This window comes from Hyla sarda, chromosome 12 (genome assembly GCF_029499605.1).
Source record: "Hyla sarda isolate aHylSar1 chromosome 12, aHylSar1.hap1, whole genome shotgun sequence".
In the NCBI taxonomy this organism is placed as follows: Eukaryota; Metazoa; Chordata; class Amphibia; order Anura; family Hylidae; genus Hyla; species Hyla sarda.
The window spans coordinates 37,897,170-37,921,857 of record NC_079200.1 but is presented as its reverse complement, the minus strand read 5'-3'; the positions used below and the strand labels follow the sequence as shown (position 1 = coordinate 37,921,857).

Sequence of the window (24,688 nt, the reverse complement as noted above, 5' to 3'; positions counted from 1 at the left end):
GGCCCATCTAGTCTGCCCAATAATCTGAATACTATGAATAGTCCCTGGCCCTGTCTTATATGAAGGATAGCCTTATGCTTATTCCATGCATGCTTAAACTCCTTCACTGTATTTGCAGCGACCACTTCTGCAGGAAGGCTATTCCATGTATCCACTACTCTCTCAGTAAAGTAATACTTCCTGATATTACTGCAGAAACCTTTGCCCCTCTAATATAAAACGATGTCCTCTTGTGGTAGTTTTTCTTCTTCTAAATATGCTCCTCTCCTTTACCGTGTTGATTCCCTTTATGTATATAAAAGTCTCCATCATATCCCCTCTGTCTCTTCTTTCTTCTATACATGTTAAGGTCCTTTAACCTTTCCTGGTAAGTATTATCCTGCAATCCATGTACTAGTTTAGTATCTTCTCTGAACTCTCTCTCTAGAGTATATATATCCTTCTGGAGATACGGCCTCAAGTACTGCGCACAATACTCCAAGTGAGGTCTCACCAGTGTTCTGTACAGCGGCATGAGCACTTCACCACCGGAATAGATCACCATCATCAAGGGACAACAAGGTACCCTCTAATAGCAGGGACTTGTATAAATTTACCCAGCTCTTAACACTAAAACATAACACTCTGAACTTTAACATTACTTGCAGCGCTGGAGTACCCTGGAAATGGCCCACTGAACAAATAGCTACTTTTCTTACAGTGTGTATCCACTTACCGGTCTATTGTTTTATGCTTATACCCGTCAGGTATTTTACTTGCAATCTAGTAGTGCTTTATAATTTATCAGGAACCCTTGAGACATATAGCCAGTTTTATATTCAATATATGATTTTTTTCCCGTTTTCCCAGTTTGCATTTATTTCACCAACAATCCTCTTGAGCATTCATTCACCACGGGCTCCTTACAAATCAGGTAGGTTAACATTTTCATTAACTTTTCATCCCATTGCACCTTACCCCACACAGCACGCACTCTAATTCAACATTATGATATATGAGGATGGGATATGAAGTCAAAAGCTTCCTCCTTTGTTGATTTTCCTCCCCAACAAGGATTAGGAAGGAAAAACCGGGCAACGCCGGGTACTCAGCTAGTATATATATATATATATATATATATATTGAGGTAGATCCAGATACATCAACCTGGCCCTGATGCATATGGAGGTACAAGGGACCCCCTGCTATGTATTATGGGCCTTTCACACCATGTTTTGTGCACATGTTAGTTTTAGTCAATGGGCCCACTGGGAACACGCTATTTTATGCATAATCACACCTTTTTGGCGGGTTGCCAACTAATACCTGTGACATGTGCAGGAATTGTAATGTAAATGGGGCTTTATTGGCTGAAATGAAGATCAAGGTATCAGAAATTGAGGAACATCTCTAAATCACCCTTTCATCCTCTGTCTCCTGAGATACTTTGAAATGGAGAAAAAGAAAACAGACAATCGCGCAAAACAATGCCGTTACTCCAAGTAAATGTGGAGAGTCAGGAAGGTAGAACAATTGCGCTCACCTTATGGTGTTGTACTGAGAGCACAACACCTATTCAAGCAGAGGAATCCCAATACTATGGGTAGATAGCCGGGGAGCAGCCTGGATCTTGTCCCCTCCTGAGAGATACTCCGGGCGGTCTTGTAAGTGGTTTTATGGAAGTCCTGTGCGCCAGCAGGATCTCCTATTCTTTGATGTCCACAGGACTTCCATAAAACCAGATACTATAATATTGTTCTCCTTTTCCGCAGGATACTCTGTACAGGTTGGTAATGATGTACTACTGAAAAATAAGATGACTGTTGTCTCTGGGGCTCCCCGCTATAACCATAAGGGTGCTGTATACCTGATGGAAATGGAGGAGAAAGCCTTGAAGTTGAAACAGGTGCTGAGTGGGGACCAGGTGGGCTCCTACTTTGGCAACATCATTGCCCTGGCTGATTTTAACAATGATGGGTAAGTAGTAGAGGGGAGTTTGTATAATGGGAACCATGACCAGCAGACATGTAGACCATGTAGACATGGCAGCTCTGTAAAGTCTATGTAATAGGTATGATGTAATTTGTATTGTCTAAATTCAGACCTCCTTACCTTCATTAACCTCCAGGTGGAAGGACATAGCAGTTGGTGCCCCCTATTATTTTGACCAGAGGAAGGAAGTTGGCGGAGCGGTTTACATTTATACCAATGAAGTTGGGAGTTTTACCGATAAGCCGTCTTTAGTTTTATACGGTCCCGCATACTCTGGTTTTGGTTTTGCTCTGGCGAACATTGGTGATATTAACCAGGATGGATTCACTGGTGAGTAGCATCTGCAGTGAAAATGAAATTTTTAGCGGTCTCATTGAATGTCGTGTAATGCACATACTTCTCTGTCCAGATCTGGCTGTGGGGGCCCCTTTTGAAGAAATGGGCAAATTGTACATCTACCTCAGCAAGTCTAATGGTCTTCAGTCCAAACCCAGCCAGGTAAGCCTACCAAGAAGGTACTTCTAACTTTAAAAATACCCTATTGTTTTGTGGTTATAGTACCTATCCTATGCACACGTATGTGTCTCCATAGTAACAGACTACAAATAAACCCTGTGTAGTCTGAAGCCAGTTACAAGTATCAGTAAACTCCATTAACATACAAAAAATTGGTTAAGAAAATGAATGTGTCTTTTGTGTCTTTGTAGATAATAGATGGATCTCAGGTTCGTGGGATACAAATGTTTGGATATTCTGTGAATGGGAGGATGGATGTTGATGGAAATTCCTACCCGGATCTACTGGTGGGCAGTCTGTCTGATCAGATCGCTCTGCTCAGGTACGACCTCTGTCTCTTGGGGCTTTGACCATGTAGGAGATATGTTACTAAAGCTTGGGTTTATTATCTATTAAGGCAATGATACAGTAGACTAGGGCTATGACACAATAGACTAGGGCTATTATACAATAGACTAGGGCTATGATACAATAGACTAGGGCTATGATACAATAGACTAGAGCTATGATACAATAGACTAGGGCTATGATACTGTAGACTAGGGCTATGATACAATAGACTAGGGCTATGATACAATAGACTAGGGCTATGATACAATAGACTAGGGCTATGATACAATAGACTAGGGCTATGATACAATAGATTAGGGCTATGATACAATAGATTAGAGCTATGATACAATAGATTAGGGCTATGATACAATAGATTAGGGCTATGATACAATAGATTAGGGCTATGATACAATAGACTAGGGCTATGATACAATAGATTAGGGCTATGATACAATAGACTAGAGCTATGATACAATAGATTAGGGCTATGATACAATAGACTAGGGCTATGATACTGTAGACTAGGGCTATAACACAATAGATTAGGGCTATGATACAATAGATTAGGGCTATGATACAATAGACTAGGGCTATGATACAATAGATTAGGGCTATGATACAATAGACTAGGGCTATGATACTGTAGACTATGGCTATAACACAATAGATTAGGGCTATGATACAATAGACTAGGGCTATGATACAATAGACTAGGGCTATGATACAATAGACTAGGGCTATGATACAATAGACTAGAGCTATGATACAATAGATTAGGGCTATGATACAATAGACTAGGGCTATGATACTGTAGACTATGGCTATAACACAATAGATTAGGGCTATGATACAATAGACTAGGGCTATGATACAATAGACTAGGGCTATGATACAATAGACTAGGGCTATGATACAATAGACTAGAGCTATGATACAATAGACTAGGGCTATGATACAATAGACTAGGGCTATGATACTGTAGACTAGGGCTATGATACACTAGATTAGGGCTATGATACAATAGACTAGAGCTATGATATAATAGACTAGGGCTATGATACAATAGACTAGAGCTATGATATAATAGACTAGGGCTATGATACAATAGATTAGGGCTATGATACACTAGACTAGGGCTATGATACAATAGACTAGGGCTATGATACAATAGACTAGGGCTATGATACAATAGATTAGGGCTATGATACAATAGATTAGGGCTATGATACAATAGACTAGGGCTATGATATAATAGATTAGGGCTATGATACAATAGACTAGGGCTATGATATAATAGACTAGGGCTATGATACAATAGATTAGGGCTATGATACAATAGATTAGGGCTATGATACAATAGATTAGGGCTATGATACAATAGATTAGGGCTATGATACAATAGATTAGGGCTATGATACACTAGATTAGGGCTATGATACAATAGACTAGAGCTATGATACAATAGACTAGGGCTATGATACAATAGACTAGGGCCATCATACAAAATCCAGGGCAGGAAACCACATACATATTGACACCAATCCTGTATGCCTAGTCTAGCGTCCACTCGTTTTGGGCCATGTTTTTGATTTAGGATGCTTTGTGGGAGTAATGTACACAGAGTGGTGATCTATATGTGAACTTTATGTGAAATTATATCTTTACTGTATTTTTGATCGTTTTATTTTTTTTGTAGATCTCGACCTGTAATCAATATCTCAAAGGACTTCTCTGTAACGCCAACACTGGTGGACCCTAATAAATGTACCTCTGTTTCCTGGTAAGAGTCCCCCTTCATTTGTATAATGAAAACTTGCACAACTTTCTTTTTAAACTGAGCATTTTGGTTTCTCTCTATCTCTGTTTGCTGTCAGTGAATGCAAACATATTGTTTACATTGACAAGCTGGTAACCTGTACAGGCCTAACACTTCTTACATTTGAGAGATTGCCACAGTTGTGCCCGGTCTAGACAGCCTTGACTCCAGACTGATCAGTTTTACCTGCACTGATTTTTTACAGCAAACAGAGAAGAAAGAGATTTGGGCCACTGTAGTGTTCAGCTAAGGTTTCTTCTGTGTCTCACAGTGTCAGAGAGGCATGGCCGTTGTTCTGCTGTGACCCTCAGCCCCAATGCTTCTCTGCTCCTACGTCACAGTCGCCCTGTCCTTTGATTGACACATTGCATTTTGCCCACACATGGGCCTCCAGTAGGGATTTCGACACACGTACAGCCAGTCTTTAAGACTGCTGGCATAGGGACACAAACATGGGGACTTTAATGTCTACTAGACTGGGCAGGCAGTTTTATAGGGTTCAGGTAAGGAAAACTTTCAGCAAAGTCACCCGCACTAACCAGTGGTACTGGCGGGTGACACTGATTAAAATGCTGCCTACGATGCCCGGATCCATTGTGGTATTCCTCCGTTATGTTGCTAATTGCGATTATGCAAATGACCAGTCAGTGGCACGGGCTCAGTTACGATGGTGGCCTTGGGTACTGTGATGTCTCAGCGCTTGGCCCGCTCATTCATATTCATATAATCCCCTCCCCTTCCCTGCTCTGTATTTACTCTACTGCACATGTGGGGATGATCCAAGATGGTCGCGGCCCTCATCAGCACATGCACAGTAGGAGTAAATACAGCGAGGGGAAGCAGAGGGGATTGTATGAATATGAATGAGCGGGCCAAGCGCTGAGACGTGACAGTGCCCAAGGCCACCATCGTAACTCCGCCTGTGCCACTGACTGGTCATTTGCATAATCGTAATTTGCAACATAACGGAGGAATGCCACAATGGATCTGGGCATGGTAGGCAGCGTTTTAATCTGCATCACCCGCACTACCAGCCAGTACCACTGATTTGGGCAGGTAACTTTGCTGACAGTTTTCCTTTAAAGGGGTTATCCAGTATTGGAAAATCAGAACTTATTTCTTCCAAAAACAGCACCACGCATGGTTGTGTGTGGTATTACATCTTGGCTCCATTTACTTTAATAACTGGGGATAGACTTCCAAAGAGTGGCGGGTCTCCACGACGCTGACCAAGGACGGACACGTCAGGTAAGAAGAAGGGGATTTTATTGGGATAATGCAACGCGTCTCACCGCGTTGCATTATCCCAATAATGTGTCTTGCCATATCCACCCGGGTGGTTTTACGCTATGGATCGCTCCCTTTTGTTTTTATACCATTTACTTTAATGGAACTGAGCTGTAATACCACCCACAACCTGAGGACAGGTATGGTGTTGTTTTTGGAAATAATTTGCTCTGTTTTTTAATCCTGGATAACCCCTTTAGTTGACCTCCTATAAAAAGACTATTTTGGACTCCTGACCCCATATTTATGAACAGCCTTAGGGATTACATACTATATTCTCTTTTATAGCTCACTACATTTCCCCTAGGTATATTTTATACTGTCTCACAATACACTTTCTTCATGACTTAGCTAAGGGATAACTAAGGGACTAATGGAAGTATACACAATGGCCAGATATATAAGAAACTAAAACGCTCTATAGTACTGACCTCTTTCTTCTGTATGTGCCCCCCTGTTTTACAGTATGGATATTCGTCTCTGCTTCTCATACATGCTGAGTACAGGTGACGCAAGTAACAAACAGAACATCAGTGAGTATATTACTGTGTTTTATACTGTTAATGCGTATAAAGATGTGGTCACCAGACTAGTAGTGGAAGGTCTTTACTTAAAGGGAACCTGTCATGTTGCATAGGGTTCTGATCTGAAGTCAGAATTGTTTACAATATGAGGGTCTGAGCAGATTGATATGTAGTCAGTTTAGCTTAGATCTGCTTCATTTCAATCCTTGCTGTTTCTATGCCTAGACGTCTTGTGGGCGTGCCTACTCAGTGATTGGCAGCCTTCTCTTTAAAGGGAATATGCCATCAGAAATTGACCTATTGTATAAATCAGGTTTTTATGTTACCCATATTTTTAAAGACTGTTTGGTGATGTTTTTTTCTAATTTTCCATTCTACTATTTACATTTTAAAATAATCCTGAAATCCAAGCTGAGACTTCCTGATCTGAGATCAATTCCCAGTAATATCTTTCTTCTCTGAGCAGTATCATGAAAAGTGACACCAGTAGAGAGATAACACCAGATCCACTACCATTCACAGCAGAGATCAGCATCTCCCCCCCTTGTAGAATGATCTTGAAAAAGCGCACTGAGCATGCTTAGACACCTTTCCAATGCATCAGTCTAGTGTTGTCTATATCCATGGGTCCTGCTGTAAAGCATATCTCTAATGACTGTTAAAAGCAGCTCGGCCAAGGTGGCTGCCCCATAATTAATGTACAAAAAGTAAAAAAAAATCTACTCAGGATAAAACTTATAAAAGTAATTACATACAGAGAAAGCTGTCAGTCACCAAGTAGGACCACCCACTGGACTTCTAAGCATAGAAAGAGCATGGACTAATGTGAATAATTCCTAATAAACTCAATATGGATGATAAGGAGTCTTTATTTTCCACCACTGTAGCTCTCCAGTACACAATAGAAGCCGACTCTGATAGACGTTCTTCTCGAGTGCGATTCTTAGGGGCTGCTGGAAGTGTTTACAAGGGATTCTTCTCAATGCCGGATACCAAATGCCAAAATCTACAGCTTCTGTTACTGGTGAGGAACTATATAGCTTTATACTCTTATGTACATTGAGGTATATTCATGTACACCTATTATATCTGGCAACATGACATGAAATGAGGTAAGATTTATCAAAACCTGTGTAGAGTAAGAGTGGTGTAGTTGCCCATAGCAACCAATCAGATCGCTTCTTTCATTTTTAGGCCTCTGAAAAATAAAAGGAGCGATCTGATGGGTTGCTATGGGCAACTGCACCAATCCTTCTCTACACAGGTTCTGATAAATCTCCTCCAATGTGGTGAAGATACTACATAGTAGATTGTTGATTTTTGAGATGGAACAGGAAGGAAAATAAACTTTTCCCCTATTCTCAATATGGTTGTGTCTTAACCACTTAGGGACCACGGGCGTACGGGTATGCCCTGACGCCCTGGTACTTAATGACCAAGGGCTTATATGTATGCCCGTGGGAATTCCAGTCCCCACCGTGCGGGGACCGGACTGGGATGACTGCTGATAGCTATCAGCAGACACCCCGTGCCAATGCCCTGGGGGGTCCTGAAACCTTCCCATGTCGGCAATCGCCGTAAATTGCTGGTGAATACGGGTCTCCAGTGACCCAGAAAATAAGGGGGATGGGGGTTGTCCAAGACACCCACGATCCCCCTGAAGGGATAGGAGTGGGGTGCTATTGGTAGGTCAGAAGTGACCGACCAATAGCAGATCGGGGGACGGGAGGGTTAAAGTTCGGTTGCCCCGTTCTGCCCACCGACAGTAGTCCAGGCAGAATGGGGGAACCGACGGTGACCGATGCTGGGGGTCCACTTACCTTCGGTGGCGGGTGGCAGAGGATGGCGTTGCGGCACCCTGGTGCGGCGATGACGTGCGGCTCCCTGGTGCGGCAATCCTACGGAAACTGTTGAGTAGTTGCTTAGCAACATCTGGAGGGCTACAGTTTTGAGACCACTATACAGTGTTCTCTAAACTGTAGTTTTGCAACAGCTGGAGGTTTGCCCCCCCCCCCCCCATGTGAATGTACAGTGTACATTCACACGGGGCGAGTTTACAGTGAGTTTCCTGCTTCAAGTTTGAGCTGCGGCAAAATTTCCGCAGCAGCACAAACTCCTAGCGGGAAACTCACCGTAAACCCCCACCAGTGTGAATGTACCCTAAAAACACCACTACACTAACACCTAATAAAGGGTAAAACACTACATATACACACACGTACACTGTCCCCCCCCCCTTCCCCCCCAATAAAAATAAAAAACGTATCGTACGGCAGTGTTTCTAAAATGGAACCTCTAGCTGTTGCAAAACCAATAACTCCCAGCCTTTCCGGACAGCCACTGACTGTCCAGGCATGCTGGGAGTTGAGCAACAGCTGGAGGCACCCTTTTTGGGAATCACTGGCATAGAATACCCCTATGTCCACCCCTATGCAATCCCTAATATAGTCCTCAAATGCGCATGGTGCTCTCTCAATTCGGAACCCTGTCGTATTTCAAGGAAACAGTTTAGGGCCACATATAGGGTATTTCCGTACTCGGGAGCAATTGCACTGCACATTTTGGGGGGCTTTTTCTCCTTTTACCCCTTATGAAAAGGTAAATTTGGGGTCTACACCAGTATGTTAGTGTAAAAAAATAAAAATGTTTACACTAACAGGCTGGTGTTGCCCCATACTTTTTATTTTCACTAGAGGTAAAAGGAAAAAAAGACCCCCAAAATTTGTGACGCAATTTCTCGTGACTACGGAAATACCCCATATGTGGGTGTAAAATTCTCTGCGGGCGCACAACAAGGCTCAGGAGTGAGAGCGCACTATGTACATTTGAGGCCTAAATTTTGATTTCTACAAGGGTGGCTGATATTAAAGCAGTTCTGACATAAACGCAAAAAAAATGAATACACACGTGTGACCCCATTTTGGAAACTACACCCCTCATGGAACATAACAAGGGGTATAGTGAGCCTTAACACCCCACAGGTGTCTGACGAATTTTCGTTAAAGTTGGATGGGAAAATGCTGGTGTTACCCTACATTTTTCATTTTCACAAGGGAAAATAGGAAAAAAGCCCCCAAAATTTGTAACCCCATTTCTTCTGAGTGAGAACATACCCCATATGTGGATGTAAAGTGCTCTGCGGGTGAACTACAATGCTCCGAAGAGAAGGAGCACCATTGGGCTTTTGGAGAAAAAAATTTGTCCGGAATTGAAGGCCACGTGTGTTTACAAAGCCCCCCTGGTGCCAGAACAATGGACCCCACATTTGGCCCCATTTTGGAAACTACACCCCTCATGTAATGTAATAAGGGGTGCAGTGAGCATTTACGCCCCACAGGTGTCGAACAGAGTTTTGTAACAGTGGTCCGTGAAAATAAAAAAATTAATTTTTCCTTTGCACAGCCCACTGTTCCAAAGATCTGTCAAAGGCCAGTGGGGTGTAAATGCTCACTGCGCCCCTTATTTAATTCTGTGAGGTCACATGGGGTCAAAATGGGGTCAAATGTGGGGGGGGGGTCCATTGTTCTGGCACTATGGAGGCTTTGTAAACACACGTGGCCTTCAATTCCGGACAAATTTTTTCTCCAAAAGCCCAATGGCGCTCCTTCTCTTCTGAGCATTGTAGTTTGCCCACAGAGTACTTTACATCCACATATGGGGTATATTCTTACTCAGATGAAATCGGGTTACAAATTTTGGGGGGAATTTTTTGTAAATCAAATGGTGCCAGAAAGTTAAACAGAATTGTAAATTACTTCTATTTAAAAATCTTAATTCTTCCAGTACTTATCAGCTGCTGTATGCTCCACAGGAAGTTCTTTTCTTTTTTAATTTCCTTTCTCTCTGACCACAGTGCTCTCTGCTGACACCTCTGTTCATGTGAGGAACTGTCCAGAGCAGGAGAGGTTTTCTATGGGGATTTGCTACTGCTCTGGACAGTTCCTAACATGGACAGAGGTGTCCGTAGAGAGCACTGTAGTCAGACAGAAAGGAAATTCAAAAATAAAAGAACTTCCCGTGGAGCATACAGCAGCTGATAAGTACTGGAAGGATTAAGATTTTAAAATAGAAGTAATTTACAAATCTGTTTAACTTTCTGGCACCAGTTGATTTACAAAAAATATATATATATATATATATTTTCCAGCAGAGTACCCCTCTTAGGCTTAGCCATAGATCTTCAATACCTGACAGCCATCTGTCTTGATTCCCCCAATATACATGAACTCTCAACCTGGCCGAGCATTCATGCATTCTAAATAGTGATGAGGGGAAAGCTGTGGTCAGACTTTAGCAGTTGTACTGCGGAATGAGTGACTACTCTATGGTAATGTATGTTGGTGGGACTGGTGGGGAGTAAGGTCAACCATAGTTATCTCTTGATATTGCAGATTAGCTCATGCTAGGGATCTTCAGAGTTAAACCAGGGGGAGCTCACTGCATATGGATGAGCAACTGTCTGGCTGCTCTTTAAATCCATGTGCAGTGAGCTCCCCCTAGTGGTGGGTTTTTGGTAAGCACAATGTCATTTTACTGAATGACAGCCTGAATGGAAACTGTTCAGCCTGGGCTCCAGAGCAGTTGCCTAGCCTGTGTAGTTATACCATAGACCAGTGGTCTCCAACCTCCAGATGTTGCAAAATTACAACTCCAGTTTTGCAACATCTGGAGGTCCGCAGGTTGGAGACCACTGCCATAGGCTTTTGTACATATGTTATTTAAAACCCTCTTAAATTCTGCTTGCATTGTTTTAAATAGGATTCTACTGCACCATTCACACTAGGGATGTTCCGCCACGGAAATTTTTGACTTTAGACTTCACCGAAAGAATAAACATTGTCCATTTTTTTGGTGGGATCCGCTCTGAAATGTATTGCCCTCTATTGAGGCGGTGCATCTCCCAGCGGCGGGTTGTTCTGCTTGTGCCTGCTTCAGATGGTATCTCTGCCCAAGATATCTCCAGGCGTAAATGAGCCCTATTTCTCCTGTCTTAGGGTGCGTTCACACGGTTTTTGTTTTTGCGGGTTTTCCGCTGCGTATTTGAAAGTGGGCAGGCTGTTCTCGGCTGTCCGAAGCTGATTTTTCGCGGCGGAAAATTTACACTGCGGAAAATCCGCCGCAGTCCCTACTGACTTCAACGGGGCTTGCGGCGGATTTTCTGCAACGTAAATTCCTCCGTGGAAAATCTGCTGTGGACAGCCGAGAAGAGCCCCCTTTCAAATATGCAGCGGAAAACCCGCAAAAACAAAAAGCGTGTGAACGCACCCTTAAATGTCATCCATGTTTACTATTGTCCAGTTCTGTGTCTTACCGTCATGCATTTTTATTTATCCCAGGAAAATATCCGAGATAAGCTTCACCCAATACATGTGTCACTAAAGTATAATATTTTGGAGCGTGAGCAGAAAAATCCCAATAAAATTGTTAACCTGGCCAACTTCCCTATCCTTAACCAAGATCAGAGCACAGAGCAAACACTGGAGGTAAGGGGGTGAACAGGGGAGGTGAGAATCCTTTAATGCAAAAACTAGCAGCCCCATGTAAAATAACAGGAGGTGTGGTGCACCATCCTTAGTGATAGGAGGGGGGAGAAAATATGTGCAATAGTCTTAATGATGTTGCCTGCCGATGTCCTATTAGGGCAGTGTTTCCCAACCAGGGAGCCTCCAGCTGTTGCAACCCCTAGGAGTTGTAGTTTTGCAACAGATGGAGGCACCCTCGTTTTAGTGTATATGGAAGTGATAGAGGGAGATCATTACTGTAAATTGTTGTCTAATGAGCTTAAAGCGCCATCTTGTGGATGTTAGTAAGTGAAATTGGTATCTTCTGCTTCAGGCAAAGGCTAAATGTTTTGTCCCACCAACAAAATGTATCTACCTATCCACAGGATTGGGATAAAGGTATGATCTCTGGGTGTCTGACTATTGGGACCCCCCATGGATCTTAAAGGGGTATTCCAGGCCAAAACTTTTTTTTATATATCAACTGGCTCCGGAAAGTTAAACAGATTTGTAAATTACTTCTATTAAAAAATCTTAATCCTTCCAATAGTTATTAGCTTCTGAAGTTGAGTTGTTGTTTTCTGTCTAACTGCTCTCTGATGACTCACGTCCCAGGAGCTGTGCAGTTCCTATGGGGATATTCTCCCATCATGCACAGCTCCCGGGACGTGACATCATCATTGAGCAGTTAGACAGAAAACTTCAGAAGCTAATAACTATTGGAAGGATTAAGATTTTTTAATAGAAGTAATTTACAAATCTGTTTAACTTTCCGGAGCCAGTTGATATAAAAAAAGGTTTTGCCTGGAATACCCCTTTAAGAGCAGGGGTGTCATGTCTCAGTGGAGCAGTGGTCATGTGTGTGCATTTCTATTCTATTCACTGCCTGTGGAACTAAAGATAGCTGAGAATGGTACATGTGTGAATACTGCTCTATTTGTATGGGAAACTCAGGTCCCTTATTCCCGAGATCTCTGGGGGTCCCAATGAGCTTACATTTATTCTCTATCCCAGTGTTTCCCAACCAGTTTGCCTCCAGCTGTTGCAAAACTACAACTCCTAGCATGCCCGGACAGCCAAAGGCTGTCCGGGCATGTTGGGAGTTGTAGTTTTGCAACAGCTGGAGGCACCCTGGTTAGGAAGCACTGTTCTATCCGGTAGATAGGTAATAAGTGATGTTGGTTGGATAAAGAAAAGTCAGAGTACAACACTGCATTATTTATTAAGAGGATTATATTTTTTCCATTTTCTTTCCATGATTTATGAAAATACCCCAAATACTCCTCAGTTGCCATGAGAACATGTGGGACACAATAGTATCCTTTTTAGTAATGTAAGTGGGATAGTCATAGTCCGGGTGCTTATTATGTCACTTCGGCAAACCACACGGATAAGTCCGAAGGCAAAAGTTATTGTGCAACACGGAAACTCTAAACTTATGCAGAATGTTCACGATGGTTTTTCAGATCCACTTTCAGAAAGAGTGTGGAGCAGATAATGTGTGTAGGAGCAACTTACAGATGAAGTATGAATACCTGGGGGCAAACTCCGAACCACTGCCAAGGTGAGGGCACGTGTGACCAAAGGTCTCGGATCCATATCATTTTGTTTACAATCTCTTTATTACTCCATATAACCCCCCTATATCTCCTCCTATTACTCCATATAACCTCCCTATATCTCCTCCTATTACTCCATATAACCTCCCCTATATCTCCTCCTATTACTCCATATAACCTCCCCTATATCTCCTCCTATTACTCCATATAACCTCCTCTATATCTCCTCCTATTACTCCATATAACCTCCCCTATATCTCCTCCTATTACTCCATATAACCTCTCCTATATCTCCTCCTATTACTCCATATAACCTCTCCTATATCTCCTCCTATTACTCCATATAACCTCCTCTATATCTCCTCCTATTACTCCATATAACCTCTCCTATATCTCCTCCTATTACTCCATATAACCTCTCCTATATCTCCTCCTATTACTCCATAAAACCTCCCCTATATCTCCTCCTATTACTCCATATAACCTCCTCTATATCTCCTCCTATTACTCCATATAACCTCTCCTATATCTCCTCATATTACCCCATATAACCCCCCTATATCTCCTCCTATTACTCCATATAACCTCTCCTATATCTCCTCCTATAACTCCATATAACCTCCCCTATATCTCCTCCTATTACTCCATATAACCTCCCCTATATCTCCTCCTATTACTCCATATAACCTCCTCTATATCTCCTCCTATTACTCCATATAACCTCCCCTATATCTCCTCCTATTACTCCATATACCCTCCTCTATATCTCCTCCTATTACTCCATATAACCTCCCCTATATCTCCTCCTATTACTCCATATAACCTCCTCTATATCTCCTCCTATTACTCCATATAACCTCCTCTATATCTCCTCCTATTACTCCATATAACCTCCTCTATATCTCCTCCTATTACTCCATATAACCTCCTCTATATCTCCTTCTATTACTCCATATAACCTCCTCTATATCTCCTCCTATTACTCCATATAACTCTCCTATATCTCCTCCTATTACTCCATATAACCTCTCCTATATCTCCTCCTATTACTCCATATAACCTCCCCTATATCTCCTCCTATTACTCCATATAACCTCCCCTATATCTCCTCCTATTACTCCATATAACCTCCCCTATATCTCCTCCTATTACTCCATATAACCTCTCCTATATCTCCTCCTATTACTCCATATAACCTCTCCTATATCTCCTCCTATTACTCCATATAACCTCCCCTATATCTCCTCCTATTACTCCATATAACCTCTCCTATATCTCCTCCTATTACTCCATATAACCTCCTCTATATCTCTTCCTATTACTCCATATAACCTCCCCTCTATCTCCTCCTATTACTCCATATAACCTCCCCTATATCTCCTCCTATTACTCCATATAACCTCTCCTATATCTCCTCCTATTACTCCATATAACCTCCCTATATCTCCTCCTATTACTCCATATAACCTCCCCTATATCTCCTCCTATTACTCCATATAACCTCTCCTATATCTCCTCCTATTACTCCATATAACCTCTCCTATATCTCCTCCTATTACTCCATATAACCTCCCCTATATCTCCTCCTATTACTCCATATAACCTCTCCTATATCTCCTCCTATTACTCCATATAACCTCCCTATATCTCCTCCTATTACTCCATATAACCTCCCCTATATCTCCTCCTATTACTCCATATAACCTCTCCTATATCTCCTCCTATTACTCCATATAACCTCCCTATATCTCCTCCTATTACTCCATATAACCTCCTCTATATCTCTTCCTATTACTCCATATAACCTCCCTATATCTCCTCCTATTACTCCATATAACCTCCACTATATCTCCTCCTATTACTCCATATAACCTCCACTATATCTCCTACTATTACTCCATATAACCTCTCCTATATCTCCTCCTATTACTCCATATAACCTCCCCTATATCTCCTCCTATTACTCCATATAACCTCTCCTATATCTCCTCCTATTACTCCATATAACCTCCCCTATATCTCCTCCTATTACTCCATATAACCTCCCCTATATCTCTTCCTATTACTCCATATAACCTCTCCTATATCTCCTCCTATTACTCCATATAGACTCCCCTATATCTCCTCCTATTACTCCATATAACCTTCCAATATCTCCTCCCATTACTCCATATAACCTCTCTTATATCTCCTCCTATTACTCCATATAACCTCCTCTATATCTCCTCCTATTACTCCATATAACCTCTCCTATATCTCCTCCTATTACTCCATATAGACTCCCCTATATCTCCTCCTTTTACTCCATATAACCTCCCCTATATCTCCTCCTATTACTCCATATAACCTCCCCTATATCTCCTCCTATTACTCCATATAACCTCTCCTATATCTCCTCCTATTACTCCATATAACCTCCCCTATATCTCCTCCTATTACTCCGTATAACCTCCCCTATATCTCCTCCTATTACTCCATATAACCTCTTCTATATCTCCTCCTATTACTCCATATAACCTCCCCTATATCTCCTCCTATTACTCCATATAACCTCTCCTATATCTCCTCCTATTACTCCATATAACCTCCCCTATATCTCCTCCTATTACTCCATATAACCTCCCTATATCTCCTCCTATTACTCCATATAACCTCCCTATATCTCCTCCTATTACTCTATATAATCTCCTCTATATCTCCTTCTATTACTCCATATAACCTCCCCTATATCTCCTCCTATTACTCCATATAACCTCCCCTATATCTCCTCCTATTACTCCATATAACCTCTCCTATATCTCCTCTTATTACTCCATATATCCTCCCTATATCTCCTCCTATTACTCCATATAACCTCCCCTATATCTCCTCCTATTACTCCTTATAACCTCTCCTATATCTCCTCCTATTACTCCATATAACCTCCCCTATATCTCCTCCTATTACTCCATATAACCTCCTCTATATCTCCTCCTATTACTCCATATAACCTCCCCTATATCTCCTCCTATTACTCCATATAACCTCATCTATATCTCCTCCTATTACTCCATATAACCTCCCTATATCTCCTCCTATTACTCCATATAACCTCCTCTATATCTCCTCCTATTACTCCATATAACCTCTCCTATATCTCCTCCTATTACTCCATATAACCTCTCCTATATCTCCTCCTATTACTCCATATAACCTCCCCTATATCTCCTCCTATTACTCCGTATAACCTCCCCTATATCTCCTCCTATTACTCCATATAACCTCTTCTATATCTCCTCCTATTACTCCATATAACCTCCCCTATATCTCCTCCTATTACTCCATATAACCTCTCCTATATCTCCTCCTATTACTCCATATAACCTCCCCTATATCTCCTCCTATTACTCCATATAACCTCCCTATATCTCCTCCTATTACTCCATATAACCTCCCTATATCTCCTCCTATTACTCTATATAATCTCCTCTATATCTCCTTCTATTACTCCATATAACCTCCCCTATATCTCCTCCTATTACTCCATATAACCTCCCCTATATCTCCTCCTATTACTCCATATAACCTCTCCTATATCTCCTCTTATTACTCCATATATCCTCCCTATATCTCCTCCTATTACTCCATATAACCTCCCCTATATCTCCTCCTATTACTCCTTATAACCTCTCCTATATCTCCTCCTATTACTCCATATAACCTCCCCTATATCTCCTCCTATTACTCCATATAACCTCCTCTATATCTCCTCCTATTACTCCATATAACCTCCCCTATATCTCCTCCTATTACTCCATATAACCTCATCTATATCTCCTCCTATTACTCCATATAACCTCCCTATATCTCCTCCTATTACTCCATATAACCTCCTCTATATCTCCTCCTATTACTCCATATAACCTCTCCTATATCTCCTCCTATTACTCCATATAACCTCTCCTATATCTCCTCCTATTACTCCATATAACCTCTCCTATATCTCCTCCTATTACTCCATATAACCTCCCTTATATCTCCTCCTATTACTCCATATAACCTCTCCTATATCTCCTCCTATTACTCTATATAACCTCCTCTATATCTCCTCCTATTACTCCATATAACCTCTCCTATATCTCCTCCTATTACTCCATATAACCTCCCCTATATCTCCTCCTATTACTCCATATAACCTCCCTATATCTCCTCGTATTACTCCATATAACTTCCACTATATCTCCTCCTATTACTCCATATAACCTCTCCTATATCTCCTCCTATTACTCCATATAACCTCTCCTATATCTCCTCCTATTACTCCATATAACCTCTCCTATATCTCCTCCTATTACTCCATATAACCTCCCCTATATCTCCTCCTATTACTCCATATGACCTCCCCTATATCTCCTCCTATTACTCCATATAACCTCCCTATATCTCCTCTTATTACTCCATATAACTTCCACTATATCTCCTCCTATTACTCCATATAACCTCTCCTATATCTCCTCCTATTACTCCATATAACCCCTCCTATATCTCCTTATTACTCCATATAACCTCCTCTATATCTCCTTCTATTACTCCATATAACCTCCCCTATATCTCCTCCTATTACTCCATATGACCTCCCCTATATCTCCTCCTATTACTCCATATAACCTCCCTATATCTCCTCTTATTACTCCATATAACTTCCACTATATCTCCTCCTATTACTCCATATAACCTCTCCTATATCTCCTTCTATTACTCCATATAACCTCTCCTATATCTCCTCCTATTACTCCATATAACCTCTCCCATATCTCCTCCTATTACTCCATATAACCCCCTATATCTCCTCCTATTACTCCATATAACCTCTCCTATATCTCCTCCTATTATTCCATATAACCTCTCCTATATCTCCTACTATTACTTCATATAACCTCCCCTATATCTCCTCCTATTACTCCATATAACCTCTCCCATATCTCCTCCTATTACTCCATATAATCTCCCCTATATCTCCACCTATTACTCCATATAACCTCCCTATATCTCCTCCTATTACTCCATATTACCTCCTCTATATCTCCTCCTATTACTACATATAACCTCTCCTATATCTCCTCCTATTACTCCTTATAACCTCCCCTATATCTCCTCCTATTACTCCATATAACCTCCCTATATCTCCTCCTATTACTCCATATAACCTCTATATCTCCTCCTATTACTCCATATAACCTCCTCTATATCTCCTCCTATTACTCCATATAACCTCCCCTATATCTCCTCCTATTACTCCATATAACCTCCCTATATCTCCTCCTATTACTCCATATAACCTCCTCTATATCTCCTCCTATTACTCCATATAACCTCCCTATATCTCCCCCTATTACTCCATATAACCTCCCCTATATATCCTCCTATTATTCCATATAACCTCCTCTATATCTCCTCCTATTACTCCATATAACCTCCTCTATATCTCCTCCTATTACTCCATATAACCTCTCCTATATCTCCTCCTATTACTCCATATAACCTCTCCTATATCTCCTCCTATTACTCCATATAACCTCCCCTATATCTCCTCCTATTACTCCATATAACCTCCCCTATATCTCCTCCTATTACTCCATATAACCTCTCCTATATCTCCTCCTATTACTCCATATAACCTCCCCTATATCTCCTCCTATTACTCCATATAACCTCCTCTATATCTCCTTCTATTACTACATATAACCTCTCCTATATCTCCTCCTATTACTCCATATAACCTCCCCTATATCTCCTCCTGTTACTCCATATAACCTCTCCTATATCTCCTTCTATTACTCCATATAACCTCTCCTATATCTCCTCCTATTACTCCATATAACCTCCCTATATCTCCTCCTATTACTCCATATAACCTCTATATCTCCTCCTATTACTCCATATAACCTCCTCTATATCTCCTCCTATTACTCCATATAACCTCCCCTATATCTCCTCCTATTACTCCATATAACCTCCCTATATCTCCTCCTATTACTCCATATAACCTCCTCTATATCTCCTCCTATTACTCCATATAACCTCCCTATATCTCCCCCTATTACTCCATATAACCTCCCCTATATATCCTCCTATTATTCCATATAACCTCCTCTATATCTCCTCCTATTACTCCATATAACCTCCTCTATATCTCCTCCTATTACTCCATTTAACCTCCTCTATATCTCCACCTATTACTCCATATAACCTCTCCTATATCTCCTCCTATTACTCCATATAACCTCCCCTATATCTCCTCCTATTACTCCATATAACCTCCCCTATATCTCCTCCTATTACTCCATATAACCTCCCCTATATCTCCTCCTATTACTCCATATAACCTCCCTATATCTTCTCCTATTACTCCATATAACCTCCCCTATATCTCCTCCTATTACTCCATATAACCTCCCTATATCTTCTCCTATTACTCCATATAACCTCCCCTATATCTCCTCCTATTACTCCATATAACCTCCCCTATATCTCCTCCTATTACTCCATATAACCTCCCCTATATCTCCTCCTATTACTCCATATAACCTCCCCTTTATATCCTATTATTACAACATATAACCTCTACCATTTTTTTCCCTCCTAATACTATATATAACTTTTTGGATTCTTCCCCACAGAGTGAATGGAACTCAGATTCTCTATTACGACAAAAATGTGAAGAGGTTGCACCTTCGAATAATTGTGACCAATTCCCCTACTGCCGCCTCCTCGGCTGATGATGCCCATGAAGCCATGTTAAATGTCACTTTTCCAGAGGAACTTTTGTACTCCTCAGTGCGACCAGTAAGTTTTAGTGCTTTGGTGTTATATACCGCCGTGTCAGGTATATACTATACGATAACTGTATTGCTCTTTTGATAGGTTGGACTCTGTACCTTTGAAGGTACGGTCTTGTGTAATCTTGGGAATCCTTTTCGAAGGAACCAAAGGGTAAGTCGTGTATTTGTAATCTAGCTGTTTGCTGACTATGTCCAGGCAGTGCTGCCATATTGTTACCTATCTTTGATTTCTTTAGGCTGAGATTGACATCGTTTTTGAAGCAATTGGAATTGTCTTGAAAACCAGAGAGGTGACCACTGCACTCCAGCTGTCCACGTAAGGAATTTGGAGGAAAACGTGAATCAAAGTGCATTGTTTTGCACATGTAGAAAGTGAATTAAAATGTGGGTCTAAAGGTATGACCCCAGCTTATAACTAAAACCAAGGGACCATGGTGCTCAGCTAGGGCCATGCTCTTTACCCTCCTTTTATTCAGGAGAGGTGAGGATAGGCCTCCTAAATATAGCTGACAAGCTCACAGGAGCCGCAGCCCTTTGGTTCTAGCCATTGTGTGGTCTGTATATCTTACAGGGGTTATCTGGTTTAGAAATAATCCTCCTGCGCAAGCAGTATACAGATTTCCTGCAATTCTGTAGACTGCTCACTTTAGCAGCAAGCAACAACATATCCTTCCGCTGCAATATCATAGGATTTGCGCTTTATGCAGTAACAAACTGACAACCATTAAACATAGCACTGCTGCCTATTATATACACACAGCTCTGCTGCACCCACATACACACAGCTCTGCTGCCTATTATATACACACAGCTCTGCTGCCTATTATATACACACAGCTCTGCTGCACCCACATACACACAGCTCTGCTGCCTATTATATACACACAGCTCTGCTGCACCCACATACACACAGCTCTGCTGCCTATTATATACACACAGCTCTGCTGCACCCACATACACAATCCTGATGCACATACACAAACACAGCTCTACTGAGAACAAACACATAACCCAGGTTCTTCTGCAGACACACACAAAGCTCTGCAACACATACACAACACATACTGTATATAAAAGGATTATAAGAAATATATGCGTATAAGAGCAAGTCAACTTTACCTTGTTTACTTGGACTGATCAGCTCTTGTCAGTGTTCACACATGAAGTAGAAATATCAAATATGGAATTTCATCATTAGGTCCACCCTATGGGGTATTTTAAAGGGGTACTCCGCTGCTAAACATCTTATCCCCTGTCCAAAGGATAGGGCATAAGATGTCTGATCGCAGGGGTCCTGCCGCTGGTGCCCCTGCAATCTATCGCAGCACTCGGTGTTCTAAACAAACGCCAGGTTCCGGCGGCAGTGGTCGTGACATCACGCCCCTCGTGACGTCATGCCACACCCCCTCCATTCATGAAACCAAAAAGTATTACACCAGATATAGTCTTAAAATATTATATCTGGTAATAGAAGCAATGGCATATCATAGAAATACAGAATACATGGATTGTGGCTGAAAAGGTATACAAGAGGAAAAGTAGCAGATATGATATGGTCAATATAGTGAATGTGCAATCCTATATAATTAAAGGGGAACTCTGGTGGAAACAAGTAGAAAACAAATGTTTTCAAATCAACTGATGCCTGAAAGTTAAACAGATTTGTAAATTACTTCTATTAAAAAATCTTAATCCTTCCAGTACTTATCAGCTACTGTATAAAACAGAGAAATTTGTGAATTTATTTTCTGTCTGACAACAGTGCTCTCTGCTGACACCTCTGTCCATGTCAGGAACTGCCCCGATTAGAATCATACCCCATAGAAAACTTCTCCTGCTCTGAACAGTTCCTGACACGGACAGAGGTGTCAGCAGAGAGCACTGTGGTCAGACTGGAAAGAACTTCGCAAATTTCTCTGTAGTATATCTGTAGTATACAGCAGCTGATAAGTACTGGAAGGGTTAAGATTTTTAAATAGAAGGATTTACAAATCTGTTTAACTTTCTTGCACCAGTTGATTTGGAAAAAAGAAATCTCCACCGGAGTAACCCTATATTTGTGGATAGAACACACTCACCATAGGAGTGGGCAAGTAATAGGAGAAGGGGACAGAAGAGTATATCCGCACCCCAACCGTAAACCCCGGAACACTATAGAAGCAATAAATACCAACAGTGTACATGCAAAGCCCCCAACGCATAAATAGAAAAAATAGGGATACACTATACAGAACAATTCACAAACCCCTATACATTCATGTCTGTGGGAGGGGCCGTGACATCACAAGGGGTGTGGTCATGACATCATGATCACGGCAGCCCGCTCCAAACGTTCTGAACAAAATGTTCAGAATGCTGGGGCACTGGAGTACCCCTTTAAAGGATACAGCTGAGTTTCCCTGTGTTTTTTTTTCAGATTGAGTAAACAGCCTGGTCTGGAGGAGGAATATGCTGACTTCTTGGTAGACTACACCTTAAAGACTTCATTATCTGTGTAAGTATCCCTAAAATAGAAGCTATTGAGAGATGTTACCTGTAACGTGTTACTGGGGGCTGATGGATTTTTAGAAAACAATGCAACAGGTTAAGTGGGCTTTGTGGCTGCTGGAATGGCTCGATATACCTCTACAGCCTTTGGCATCCACCAGACATTTAAAGGACTATTCCCATCTCAACATTTATGGCAATCCCACATGATATGCCATAAATGTCTGTTTATGCTGGTACCACCAGCTCTGTTTGGCTATATGGAGCTATGCTGTATATGTGGATATATAATTTAAAAGGACAACTTTAAAAAACTCCCTGAGGAAGCGAGTGAGCGAAGCGGCGTAGGGGTAGGCTCCCAACACTATGTGAGTATGGCACTATGTCAGGTGACTGGATGTATGGACAGTTTGTTATGTAAATTGTTTCCAACAAGGACAATCAATGCTCCTACCATAATGGAGGTTGCTTAGCTCTCCAGCTGTGTATGGATTTCATCCATTGTCCCATATATTACTGTTCTGGGCATCGGCCAATTGACACTATAGTGCCATACTACTGCATATGTCTCTTTGTTTACATAAGTCTACTGGGTTTACAGATGTTAGGGTAAGGTGCATATACTTATATGTTGTGTGGATACGATGTCCATTTTAGGACATCGTCAGCCGTACCTCCGTCCTCCGTCGGGCAAAACAGCGCCCCACCTCCTCCCTCGGACCAATCTCTGTCAGGCGTCAGCTGCAACTCGCCATTTCGCCTGACGGAGGACAGGGCTGCGGCTGATGACTGACGGTGATTGGTCCGAGGGAGGAGGCAGGACGCCGTTTTGCCTGACGGAGGACGGAGTTGCGGCTGACAACTGACGGCGATTGGTCTGAGGGAGGAGGCGGGACGATGTTTTGCCTGACGGAGGACAGAGTTGCGGCTGACAACTGACGGCGATTGGTCCGAGGGAGGAGGCGGGACGCCGTTTTGCCTCACGGAGGACGGAGTTGCGGCTGACAACTGACAGCGATTGGTCCGAGGGAGGAGGCAGGACGATGTTTTGCCAGACGGAGGACGGAGTTGCGGCTGACAACTGACAGCGATTGGTCCGAGGGAGGAGGCGGGACGCTGTTTTGCCTGACAAAGGATGGCGTTGCGGCTGACGACTGACGGCGATTGGTCCGAGGGAGTAGGCGGGACGCTGTTTTGCCTGACGGAGGACGGAGTTGCGACTGACGACGATTGGTCCGAGGGAGGAGGCGGGACGCTGTTTTGCCTGACAGAGGACGGCGTTGCGACTGACGACTGACTGCGATTGGTCCGAGGGAGGAGGCAGGACGCTGTTTTGCCTGACGGAGGACGGAGTTGCGACTGACGACGATTGGTCCGAGGGAGGAGGCGGGACGCTGTTTTGCCTGACAGAGGACGGCGTTGCGACTGACGACTGACGGCGATTGGTCCGAGGGAGGAGGCAGGACGCTGTTTTGCCTGACGGAGGACGGAGTTGCGACTGACGACGATTGGTCCGAGGGAGAAGGCGGGACACTGTTTTGCCTGACGGGGGACGCAGTTGCGGCTGACGACTGAAGGCGATTGGTCCGAGGGAGGAGGCGGGACGCTATTTTGTCTGACAGAGGACGGAGTTGCGGCTGACAACTGACGGCGATTGGTCCGAGGGAGGAGGCAGGACGCTGTTTTGCCTGACGGAGGACGGAGGTACAGCTGACAACTGACGATGTCCTAAAATAGACACCATATGTGGACCTATTTAGTTTACTTTATACATGGTACCACATGTTGACCAAATTATATAACTTTCTGATTTTTATCCCATGTACCACTGGGACATGTTTAATTCTCTGTTCGGAGTCTCTTTTTCTTCTGA

At 42.4% G+C, this 24,688-nt stretch overlaps 1 protein-coding gene across 2 annotated transcripts in view; it reads left to right on the top strand.

Moving 5' to 3' along the window:
* Positions 1–24,688, top strand: part of ITGA3 (integrin subunit alpha 3) — a 102,593-nt gene that overhangs the window by 66,614 nt on the left and 11,291 nt on the right. For both annotated transcript variants that reach the window (XM_056547894.1, XM_056547895.1), the window contains exons 6-18: positions 1,752–1,956; positions 2,108–2,301; positions 2,381–2,469; positions 2,679–2,809; positions 4,517–4,600; positions 6,389–6,456; positions 7,335–7,471; positions 11,784–11,930; positions 13,415–13,512; positions 20,167–20,332; positions 20,411–20,479; positions 20,565–20,644; positions 22,745–22,822. In XM_056547894.1, coding sequence (XP_056403869.1) covers positions 1,752–1,956; positions 2,108–2,301; positions 2,381–2,469; positions 2,679–2,809; positions 4,517–4,600; positions 6,389–6,456; positions 7,335–7,471; positions 11,784–11,930; positions 13,415–13,512; positions 20,167–20,332; positions 20,411–20,479; positions 20,565–20,644; positions 22,745–22,822 — 1,546 coding nt within the window. The remainder of the gene's footprint in view (positions 1–1,751; positions 1,957–2,107; positions 2,302–2,380; positions 2,470–2,678; positions 2,810–4,516; positions 4,601–6,388; positions 6,457–7,334; positions 7,472–11,783; positions 11,931–13,414; positions 13,513–20,166; positions 20,333–20,410; positions 20,480–20,564; positions 20,645–22,744; positions 22,823–24,688) is intronic.